We start from the raw sequence: 11,764 nt of genomic DNA, 5'->3' as shown, positions 1-11,764 counted from the left end.
CATAATTTTAGAACATATATGTCGGGGAGAGATTTCTACATCCTTATAAGAAAAGTAAAGTTTCGTTTCCCTCTCCAACAGATGTGAAATCTCACACAACCCATAAACACCGACAACCGAAAAGCACCAACAATAATACAAAACTAAAGTTGTATTTATGGCATGATGAGGTTTGAGTGCATAAACTGTGGCTGAAGATTAGTTTTAGATATCTACGCTTTGTTGTTAAATGCTATCCACCTCACAAATCACAACACAAGTTAGCTGCAGTGGTTAAATGCTATCCACCTCACCAATCATAAAATATGTTGAGAAGAGTGTGAGCTTGTGGGTTCGGGACACAAATTAGCAGCGCCGTTGTTTGTGTTTAGTACTGGTCTCTGCTAGTAAATATTGTCTTCTTTGGACTTTTTCTTCCCTTATAATTTTAAAACGCGNTTAGACCCTTAAGAGGGGTGAATTGTGAGATCCTACATCGGTTGGAGAGGGTAACGAAACATTCCTTAGAAGGGTGTGGAAACCTTTCCCTAACAGACGTGTTTTAAAACCGTGAGGTTGACGGCGATACGTAATGAGCCAAGCAAACAATATCTGCTAGCGGTAGACTTGTGCTGTTACAAATGGTATCAGAGCCAGACACTGGGCAGTGTGCCAGTGAGGACGTTAGGCCCTTAAGAGAGGTGAGTTGTGAGGTCCCACATCGGTTGGAGAGGGAAAAGAAATATTCCTTAGAAGGGTCCATCTCTCCCTAACAGACGCGGTTCAAAACAGTGAGGTTGACGGTGATAAAAGCAAACAATATCTACTCGCGGTAGGCTTGTGCTGTTACAAATGATATCAGAGCCAGACACCGGGTGGTGTGCCAGCGAAGACGTTAGACCCTTAAGAGGGGTGAATTGTGAGATCCCACATCGGTTGAAGAGGGGAATGAAACATTTCTTAGAAGAGTGTGGAAATCTCTCCCTAACATACGTGTTTTAAAACCGTGAGGTTGACGGCGATACGTAATGGGCCAAAGCAAACAATATCGGCTAGCCGTTGACTTGTGCTGTTACAAATGGTATCAGAGCCAAACATTGTGTGGCATGCCAACGAGGACGTTAGGCACTTAAGAGGGGTGAATTGTGAGATACCACGTCAATTGGAGAGGGAAACAAAACATTTCTCATAAGTTGATGATTTCTTAGGAAATTTTCCAAGCACATACGAATGAAGACAAACCATGCTAAAATGTGTTTTTATGGGGATAGTTGAAGCTATCAAGTATCAACTCACTCGACAATCGAGTATCCTTACACATGAAGATGTTGGTTGTTGTGGTTGGACTCTATTATGAATTTTTACCATATTTTCTATGGAGCCCTCTTATCTCTCCCTTCTTCGAGCTCGAGTTATAGATATATTCATTTTAGAAAAATATCCTCTGGATCGGAACAATGATTCTAATTTGATATATATATATATATTTATACGAAAAACCACAGGTGTCAAAAAATGGCTTTTAAAGAGTGCAAATTTACGTACACATTTTTTGTGTCCCTTTCCTTTTAAATCCCAATTTTTTTTAACCATCTTTTTTTCTATTATTAATAATAATAAAATGTCTTCTTTGGACTTTTTCTTCCCTTATAATTTTAAAACGCGTCTAAAGTAAGAGAATGTTTTATTTCTCTCTCTAATCAATGTGGGATCTTACACGTATTTTGGATCGTCTTTTTTTTAATACAACAATATGAGATACGTTCAGTTATGCTTATTTTGACGGTGTTTTGGATCATGTACTCATCTTTATTCAAACCTATTTTGAGAGATTGAGCACTCGGGCATGCTTTACTCGTAGTAATTGAGGATTATTTACTTCTAAAACCTAAGTTTACGGCTTAAAAATTATGTGTTCATTGTTTTCTTTTGTTATTTCATTTCAATTTATAATTAATCAATGAAATGTTTTTCTATTTTAGAGCTTATGAAGAATCAAGGATAATATTGTAATTTTCCAAATACTAGGGTTCGAGATTACGGCTCGCTAGAAAAGTAAAATGTTTATGAAGGGTCAAGGGCAATATTGTAATTTTCTTTTGAATGTTAGGGTTCGAGATTACAACTCACTAAAAAAGTAAAATGTTGTCCATTTTAGTCGGTTATGTATAGCCGTCAAGCCTCACAGTTTTGAAACGCATGTATTAGAGAGAAGTTTTCACGTCCTTATAATAAATGTTTGGTTCTCCACTCACGTGGGACCTCACACTTGTTTTATCATCTTATCATCTTATCATCTTAAACAGTATTTATGTTACATGCTCAACTTTTTTACAAAATAATAATAATAATAAATAAATAAATAAATAATATTACTATCATTTAAAAAAAAAATTAACTCATTGTTAAGTAATAATTTAATTAAACGTATAAATAATAATTATCATTTGAGCAATAATTCAACTTTTTAAAAGCCAGAAACAATAATTAAGGTATTAAAAATAAGTTTTCATTTGATTAATTATTTTATTTTATTTTATTTTTAACATCAACCAAATCCAATGATATGAACTATAAAAGTAATTATATATATATATTTAATATAAAAGATTAAACATCCCACCATGTTTTATTTTATTTTGCTTAAAAAGGTAATTTAATGTAGATTCTAAAATAAAGAAAATATCAGATATTATTATATATTAAAAATGGGTCCTTCTAATCATTTACTTTCAATTTCTAACCCCAAGGTGGAGATTTAGTGCAATAACTTGTGGCTTAAGATTTGGGACACAATAATAAATTAATATTATTCATTCCAAAATGCTATACATGTCACAAACCATTTAAATTAATGCTATAATTATCATCATATTAATCCTAAAACTTTTTTTTTTTTTTTTTTTTTTTTTTTTTTTTTTGCAAGAGATGGAGTCTCCATTTCACAAAATATGATAAAATATTTGTCTTCCTATTATTTTGGCGATTGAGTGTCCACTCAAACAAAAAATAATATATTATTTTAAAAATTCAAGGATTAAAATAAACATTTTAAAATTTAAATGCTAAAATAGAATAATCATTATATATAAAAAAAAAAACTCAAATATTAAAACAGATTTTTTAAAAATTTAGAGATGAGAATAAATTAATCTGGAAAACTTAGGGATCATAAAATAAAATCATAATCAATATTTAATAATGTATGCTAATAATTAATATAAAAAGATTACTTTCTATATTGATTGGTTTAACTTTTATTAGTAGTTTTCCACTATACTAAATATTATATATAAAAAAAAATGTTAACTTGCAACGTACGTGGCATACTAAAATTAATATTTAAAAAATAATGATTAAAATAAAATAGAATATTTTCTTTGGTAAATCATCCGACATAAAAGTGAACTCTTTCGAGGTGATGTCATTCTCAATTAAATTCACCTACTCTCCTACTCTTTTACTTTTGTTAAAAAGGTTGGAGGTCAATAAAGAAATTCACAATATTATAATAATTTCATATTTTTAAATTCATATCCATAAATGTTTAGATCAGAGTACTATTTACTATTCTCGTTCGGTACTACTTACTATTCTCACAAATATCGTGACTATCAACAGTACCAACAGTAGCTCATGCAGCTACTATTTCAAGGTCCCGGCTCTGATTGAGAGAGACGTAAGAAAGAAGAAAAAAATGAGTGGAGGTTTCCATTTAATGAAGTGAAGGGGAGAGTGAAGCTACTATTCTCACAAATATCAGACTCATGCAGCTACATTTGACTACCATTGACTACCAACAGGAGCTCATAGTATATTAAATCTTAGATATGTGACCGTGCCCACCACAATTTGAATTTGAATTTATTTTCTTTAAGCTCGACTCGTGATGGTTTAGTAATACGAATTCAATCAACAAACATATGATAAAACAAGTTTAATAGATTCAAAAATCACCCTGCCATCGTACGCATAACCCTGAAGTGTCGATTTTCAATAAATAAATGAGATTTAGAAGAATTTCTTCGAAGAGAAACAAGACACGAATACATATTTGAAAGCGTTTAGAATGAGATCACATTGTCCATGAGCTTAACTTAACTGCTCCCACGTCGATCACTTGGGAAGAAAAAGGAAGAAAAAGGAAAATCAAAGATTACATTCATTGGTGAGTGGATAGTATGCAATTATTGAGCACAGTATATCCAACCAACCACAAAAGCTATCTTGACATATCAACATCCAACTCAATTCAAAACTGGTCTTAGGAGATGAGCAGGGTATCTCATTCCAAGCAAAAAAAATGAATAGGTAGGAGGAAAGAGAAGCATTACCAGTACTACCAGTAATGGTATGTTCTTGAGGGGATTATTCAGGAGAAAGCTCGATGGTTCAGAAAAGAGGAGTGATGGGTTCAGATGGAGAAACTTCAGGAACTCTTGATGAGTTCAGGCTGCAATGCTTTCTTCAGAAGCTCGGTTTGTTCGTTTACGTGGAACGAATAGAATCCAGTAGCTGTAGAAGCCGATGGAGCACGACCCACATATTTAACATCTTCTGCTTTGCCTCTTCCAAGCGCCCTCATGGCAGTGGCAAGACGTGGAGAAATGTAGGTAAAAGCACCCATATTCATTGGTTCCTCCTGGCACCAGACAACCTCCGCATCTTGAAAAGAAAAAGATAGAGACGATTAAGAGAAATATTTTTATAAAAAGTTTTGGCAAAAGCCCAGAACAATGTTACCATGTAAGGCACAGAAACTAAGAATATTTGAATAATTGAATAACATTATACGAAAGAATATTTGAATAATCGAATAACATTATACGAATCGTTGAACTACATACTTGGATAGCGCTTCAGCTCTCGCTGGATGAGATCATAAGGAAAGGGGCAAAGCTGTTCGACCCTACATATTGCAACGTCCTTTGCATCTGCCTTAGTTCGCTCATCATCAAGTTCGTAATATACCTGGCAACAAAACATGCACACAACACGTCAGCAGGCTGAATAGAAAGATCACATAGACCATTCAATAAAGAAAATGAATTTGAAATATGATCGGAAATTTCGTACTAAAGTAGTTGCAAAAGAAAAACAAACGGTAACTCAATTATGTTCGACATTCCAGGTAGGAAAGAAAAATAAGTTGTGATGCTAACCTTTCCAGAGCAAAGGACTAGTCGTCTAATACCCTCTTCACAATCAGAGTGATTGTTCTGGTCCTTTATAAGGCGCTTGAATCTGGTTCCCTGTTTGTCAAAGCCTGGATGACCTTGAACATCATCGAACTCAGACAAATTAGACCTACAATCCTTGTGTCGAAGCAGATTCTTAGGGGCCATCATAACTAGAGGCTTACGGAACTCCCTGTGTATCTGCAGACAAAAGAAAATAAGATATTAATGAAGTCATAATTGATTGGGGAACGATTTCAAAAATCAAAATCTTTGAGGGTTTGGGAATTGCTGATCTTACTGTAGAACCTATCTCCCCTAGGTAACAAGTGTTTGTTGAGTTTCTCCAATTATTCTTCTCTTTGGATTCTTTTATAATAAGTGTAGATTTTGCAATAATGGTTGAAACTCCTCAGGTTTTTTTTCAAATACGATTCACTTTTTGTTATAGATGGATCCAAATTTCATTTCTGGGAGGGTTTTTCTTTTGTAGTTCAAGGAGACTTCCATCCTCCTCTCAGTAAAAGCCTCTTCGTTTCAAAACAATCTTATTTTTTGTTGAAGTAGTAACAATAATGAAAACAACTAAAATTATCAACCAAAAATATCCACTAACCTGTCTTCGCAGAACATGGAAATAGTTGGCGGGAGTGGTAACATTCACAACTTGCCAATTGCATTCCTGAATTTGCTTTCTAAGAGTAGAATCCATCTCCGGAATAACAAAAGGATTGTCGTCACTCATCTGCCATGAATTTTTGAAAAATTGTATTATTCAAGAATCCCAGTTGAATTGTCTCACAATACAACCAAGACAAACATTCTCATCCACCATTCCAACATAATCTATTTCAATCTCCAGTAATATAAGCAACCATTGTTAGTCATAGGTGAGAAAAACCACACACTGCAAGTATGGACATCCTGGGGCCGGAAAAGCCTAGAAGGGTGAAATACATACAACCACATTTTTTGCGTAATGGTAGTTCATGAGTTCTAACCCACAGCTACCAAATTGAAATAGGCAACAGTGTTATACCAGCTCCTCATAACTATTTATGATAAGTCATTGAATTTTTTAAATCCAAACAGGAAGATAATTTCATTACTAAAAATTCAATCACAAATCGCAAGTGCATGTTGCTAAGTCTAGAATACTTAAAGATGAACCATTCAGTTTATTGAAAAACACACTTCAGAAAGATATCCTCATTAAAGTGCGTGCCACAGCACCTTTTCTTTCTAAAAGTAGTTAAGGAAAAAAAAAAACTCTAAACTATCCCTTACAAAAGCTCAAATTGAAAATTTTCCATTATATTATGACTCATGATACTACATTTTTTCATATATAAATTTACAGTCAAACACCAAAAGAAAACCTTTGATTTTCTAGGCGCTTCCCCTTGAGCCTGAGAGGGAACTATGATTGTGCCTCATGCTTTAAAAAATACTGCACAATATATAACTACATAGAAGTAAAATATTTCAATATTTCTCTCTAAACTAACTTCTTGTATGAAAACCTTACATCTAACATGTATACATCATCAAAACAAACAAGCTGGACAAATAACTAACTTATAACATTAGAAAGAGAGCTTTGTGGACCTAGAAAAAAAGGGGAAGATAATGAAAACAAAAGGAACAATTTTATTTTATTTTATTTTTTAAAAAGAACTTGAGCTTTCATTAAAACGAAAGGAAGAAAATAAAAAGTAATTTTATTTATTAAAGAGAAAAAGGAGGGAGAAGAAGAAGATCTTTGTTGGATACCTGAAGGAAACGTTCCAACCTTGCACTCGAATGTTCAGGGCCCTGTCCATCATACCCATGGGGGAGCAGCACAACAAGCCCTGTCTGCCGCAGCCACTTTGCTTCACCACTGCTTAAGAATTGATCAAAGATAACTTGAGCTCCATTTGAAAAATCACCAAATTGCGCTTCCCAGATTACCAATGAATTAGGATTTTCCATTGAGTAACCTAACTCAAATCCAAGAACTCCAAACTCTGAGAGAGAGCTGTTGAACAAGAAAAGACAACACGTAAAGAGAAACTCATGCAATAAGGCAAACTGTTCAACTCATAAAGATGTCCAATAGACAGATTCCCTCAATTACAAAGCTCATATTGGCAGGTAGCAACTCTAACATTGGCAGGAAGCGCTAGTGACTATTCTACACAACTTCAAAAGGAAAATTGTTCACATACATAGGCAAAAAGGGATAATACCTGTTGCTAACGGTGAACAGCTCCTCATCCTGATTCATGATAACATGGTCCAAAGGACAGTAGATTCCACCTGTCTCTTGGTCATGCACAACCGAATGCCTATGACTAAAGGTACCTCTCTCAACATCTTGGCCACTCAATCTGACATGGTTGCCTTCCACAAGCAGAGTTGCAAAAGCAAGTGCTTCACCAAGTGCCCAGTCAATGCCCTCCCCTGTTTCAATCATCTGTGCTCTTTGTTCGTAAACCTTTTTTACTGCTCTGTGAGGCTTGAAATTATCTGGAAATACAGTAATTGCTTTTCCAACATTCTTTAGTATTTCTGGTTTAACTCTGCACAATTGATCAGAGTATAAACTTTTAGTGCTAAAGTACCGCATATGAAGTAATAGATGAAATGATTTTCTATAAAATTTAACATTACCCAGTGTTCCGAACTCTTGAGATCTGTTCAGGTGACTTGAAACCAGACCAATATGCTGACAGCCAATCCCTTCTCTTTGGTACATAATCTTTGCTCGACAAAAATTCTTCATTAAGGATTTTATTAACCTTTTCACGTATCTGATTGATATCCTCCTGACTCACCTGTCCAGATTCTAAGAGTTTTTTCTGGTAGATCTCAAGGGATGAAGGATGATTCTTTATGACCTGTTCTCAATCAGCTCAGTAATCAGTAACATATAACCAAGAGTATACAAGGCAATAATGCAAATACATAATCGAGGTATAGGACCTAAGAAACCAAGCACGACGGAACAAGTTGGAAAGAAATAACAAGTCAGAGAACTAAAGTAACTTTCTGAAGCCATAGAAAGAATAATATTCTGCATTATACACGTCCAACAACATCATCAAAACTAGAAGTACTGACCTTATACATCTTAGGTTGTGTGAAGGATGGCTCGTCGATTTCATTGTGTCCAAACCGACGATAACAAACCAAATCAACAACAACATCCGAATGAAAGGTCTGGCGCCACTCTGCAGCAAGCTCACAGACATGGACAACTGCTTCCATGTCATCACCATTTACATGGAGAATGGGAGCATCCAAAGCTTTAGCAACATCAGTGCAATATTGTGATGATCTTCCAGCCCTTGGATCGGTAGTAAAAGCAACTTGATTATTAACAACAATGTGGATTGTTCCTCCGGTGGTGTAGTTAGGAAGGGCACTAAGATGTAGAGTTTCATACACTACACCTTGTCCAGCAAAGCTACCATCACCGTGGATCAAAATACCCATATTCTTGATCCTTTCAACATCGTTGGAGTAATATTGCTTTGCTCTAGTTTTCCCAATAACAACTGGGTCAACAGCTTCCAAATGACTTGGATTTGCAACCAATGAAAGATGAATATGTTTTCCACCTCTAGTTGGTCGATCATAGGAAGTACCCAAGTGATATTTGACATCACCAGTTCCTGTGTAAAGTCCAACTTCATCCACAGGCTTTGTACCACCACTAAACTCACTGAAGATCTGCCTCAGAGGCTTCCGAACGACATTTCCCAAAACATTTAGTCTTCCTCGGTGAGGCATTCCAATCACTATGCTCTCAACTCCCAGGTCTGCAGCCCTATCAAACATCTCCTTCATCCCTGGAATTAAAGTCTCGCCACCTTCAAGCCCAAATCTTTTTGCTGTAGTCCACTTAGTGGCTAAGAAGTTCTCAAACTGCGTGCTCCATATAAGACGATCAAGAATCACCTCACGCCGCTGCCGATTGTACTGCATTGGTGTTGGGGTCTCAATCTTGTCTCTCAACCAGTTACATTTGTTACGATCTGCAATATGCATATATTCATATCCAATACTTCCACAGTATGCTTGCTCAAGTCGGGTCAATATCGATCTCAGAGTCTGCACTGGACGATTTTCTGACAAAAATCCAGCCATCCTCCACACACCAAGGAAAAACTCCCTATCAAGATCAGCATCTGTAAATCCATAAAGAGCAGGGTCAAGATCATCTGGGATTTCTCTTTCCTCCAAATTCAGGGGATCCAACTTGGCTTTCATGTGGCCATTAACCTGGTAAGCCCTGACGAGCAACAACAAACGCATGCTCTCTTGAATCGTCTGACCTGAAATACCAGGAGATGTTGCAGCCTGACCCACAAAATTTCTAAAGAAATTATCCCACGACTCATCAACACTGTCGGGGTCAGCCTCCCAAGCCCTTTGAAGCTCCTCCAAATACACACTGCTCGTCCCATCCAGAAAGCTATCAGTTAGCTTCGAAAGAGGCACAGGGCGAGGCACGGGTGCAGATTGAGCTTTAGGCTTAAAAACCGTAGTATGAAAATATCGATTCTGAGACGAAACAATCCGTGATCTCGCAGCATACGATCCTCCCCCCTGTGCTAAAGTCCTCCTAATGGCAATCTTTGCCAAGGCAGAACCAGCTCTAAACAACCCCATTCTCACCGATCAAAACTACCGAAACCAATCGGAGAACAAACAAAATAAATCGTTCCAAATCAATATTTATCAGACTTCACACACAATGGCAAGCATCAGTACCTTCCACAGGACAATTCTATAAGGAATTAGATCAAGACAAAGAAAAACAAAATGATAATAATTATAAAAAAAAAAAAAAAGGAAGGTATAAGAATATAAATGGCGTCGTTATATAGAATTTAACATACCGAAATGATGAAGAAATTCGAAACCCTCCAATACCCGTAAACCGATTCTGCGATGGCTTCATACAGAAAACCCCAGCTCCGCTTTTTATTCATTTTCTTTATTTTTTAGTTTTTTTTTTTTTTTTTTTTTTTTTTTTTTTTTTTTTTTTTTTTTTTTTTTTTTTTTTTNATTTATTATTATTTAAATTTTAGTCTTCTTCTATCTTACGTGGAGGTGGTCCCCACTCTTATCTTTCTGGCGGTGACCCTCTCCTAATTTGGACACAGATATTTTTCTTTTTCTTTTTCTTTTTAACGTAAGAGATATTAAAAAATTCCAATTAATTAAATAATAAATTTGGATAATCTGAGACATAAAATAACTTTTTATTTATTTATTTATTTATTGTTTTGAATGTCCTAAGAAGAATGAATGGCGTTTGAGAGATAAAATTAATTGTTAAGGCTCCTTTGATAATATATATATTGTTTTTTTTAGTTTTAGAAAATTGTGTTTTTTATTTGACCATATTTATTATTTGGACAAAATTATAAATTTTACTTTTTTTTTCTTCTCATTTTTCTTTTTTTATAACAGCTAACGTAAAACTTTATTTAATTTATTGTCTTTTTGTTAATTGTGTATGGGTTACCTAAATTGATTATAACATCAATTTTGATTTATTTTTTTTTTTTCAGATATTTGTATAGGAAGAGAAAAAAAGAAATTCATTTCCTTTGTATTTTATGATTATTTTAAAGGGTCAATATAGGTTAGAAAGTGATATGTAACTGACACCAAAATACCTTTTTTAGATATAAAATTAGGCATGTTTAAAAATTGCATATATTCTATATTAAAAAATAAGTTTACAACTTCAAAAAATAAAATAAAGAAGTTCACATTTAATTAAATTTATTTTTCTAAAAACAAATAAAAAATAGAAATGTTCGCCGTCTGTGGGGATCGAACCCACGACCACGTGGTTAAAAGCCACGCGCTCTACCACTGAGCTAAGACGGCTCACACGATATGGGTTATAAACACTTATATAATACTTATTTAATCTATTCCCTCCACGGTAAACACTTTCACTATTCATTTTATAGATTCTTAAAAAAAAAATAGTAAATCAAATCATTAAGCTTGAACGTACGAATTTGCTAATTATGATTTGGACAACATCAAAACTCTTAAATCTAATTATTTTGCTAGAGAGTAGTTATGCCTTGGAATAAAAGATTAATTTCGAATTAGCTTTGTTTTGATCCGTCTTAGGGCCGACGGCTTCGCCCTGAGTGTAGCTCTTTCGGCTCATAGCAGCAGTCTGAAAAGCGGATTAATCGTATTCTAGGCCGGAACAATGAACCTATTCAACCCTTTACTATTAGAGGGAAAACGGAACCTAGATAATAATTTTTATTTTATATGTTAAACTATGATCTAATAGAATTTTGGTATCATTTATTTACTTTTTGAAATAATTTGATATAATTATTAAACATCAGAGAAGTTAATCATTTTTCTTTAAATATGGAAAGCTTAGCCCTCAATTCAGATATAAAGGAACTTCGTGAGCTTATTTATTTATTTATTTTAGATGGAAAGTTCATGAACGGACATCAATTTGCCCATATGTATATAAACCAAGTATATTTAGTGAATAAAAAAATAATTAGATTAACTAGAATTTCACAAATGATCCAAATTCAATCAAGCTCTCCAACCCAAGAAAAATG

At 34.6% G+C, this 11,764-nt stretch overlaps 1 protein-coding gene and 1 non-coding gene across 3 annotated transcripts; both read right to left on the bottom strand.

Annotated features, from left to right (window-relative positions):
* Positions 1-4,003: 4,003 nt before the first annotated feature.
* Positions 4,004-10,170, bottom strand: LOC111779642 (2-oxoglutarate dehydrogenase, mitochondrial-like). Of its 2 annotated transcripts, none has more exons than XM_023659738.1 (9): positions 10,046-10,170; positions 8,262-9,933; positions 7,812-8,038; positions 7,388-7,720; positions 6,930-7,176; positions 5,773-5,901; positions 5,142-5,357; positions 4,827-4,950; positions 4,004-4,644 (listed from the first exon to the last, which is right to left on the bottom strand). In XM_023659738.1, the coding sequence occupies exons 2-9, from the start codon at positions 9,813-9,815 to the stop codon at positions 4,409-4,411; spliced, it is 3,066 nt and encodes a 1,021-aa protein (XP_023515506.1). In that variant the 5' UTR covers positions 9,816-9,933; positions 10,046-10,170; the 3' UTR covers positions 4,004-4,408. The 2 variants fall into 2 exon arrangements, with proteins under 2 accessions (XP_023515506.1, XP_023515514.1); XM_023659746.1 differs by having other exon boundaries at positions 8,262-9,917; positions 10,046-10,166.
* An 806-nt stretch (positions 10,171-10,976) lies between these two features.
* On the bottom strand, positions 10,977-11,048 carry TRNAK-UUU. The gene has a single exon. It is a non-coding gene; the product is annotated as a tRNA-Lys (tRNA).
* Positions 11,049-11,764: the final 716 nt, after the last annotated feature.

The sequence above is a fragment of the Cucurbita pepo genome, chromosome LG01 (assembly GCF_002806865.2).
Source record: "Cucurbita pepo subsp. pepo cultivar mu-cu-16 chromosome LG01, ASM280686v2, whole genome shotgun sequence".
In the NCBI taxonomy this organism is placed as follows: Eukaryota; Viridiplantae; Streptophyta; class Magnoliopsida; order Cucurbitales; family Cucurbitaceae; genus Cucurbita; species Cucurbita pepo.
This window is presented reverse-complemented; position numbering and strand designations above follow the sequence as displayed.

What these genes read in the sequence shown, in the direction of transcription:
- LOC111779642 (XM_023659738.1), bottom strand. Translation starts at nt 9,815, where the DNA reads ATGGGGTTGTTTAGAGCTGGTTCTGCCTTGGCAAAGATTGCCATTAGG. An exon ending in CTGTTCACCGTTAGCAACAG is followed by an intron (nt 7,177 to 7,387) that starts GTATTATCCCTT and finishes CTTGTTCAACAG; the next exon opens with CTCTCTCTCAGAGTTTGGAG. An exon ending in AGAGCTGAAGCGCTATCCAA is followed by an intron (nt 4,645 to 4,826) that starts GTATGTAGTTCA and finishes TTTCTTTTCAAG; the next exon opens with ATGCGGAGGTTGTCTGGTGC.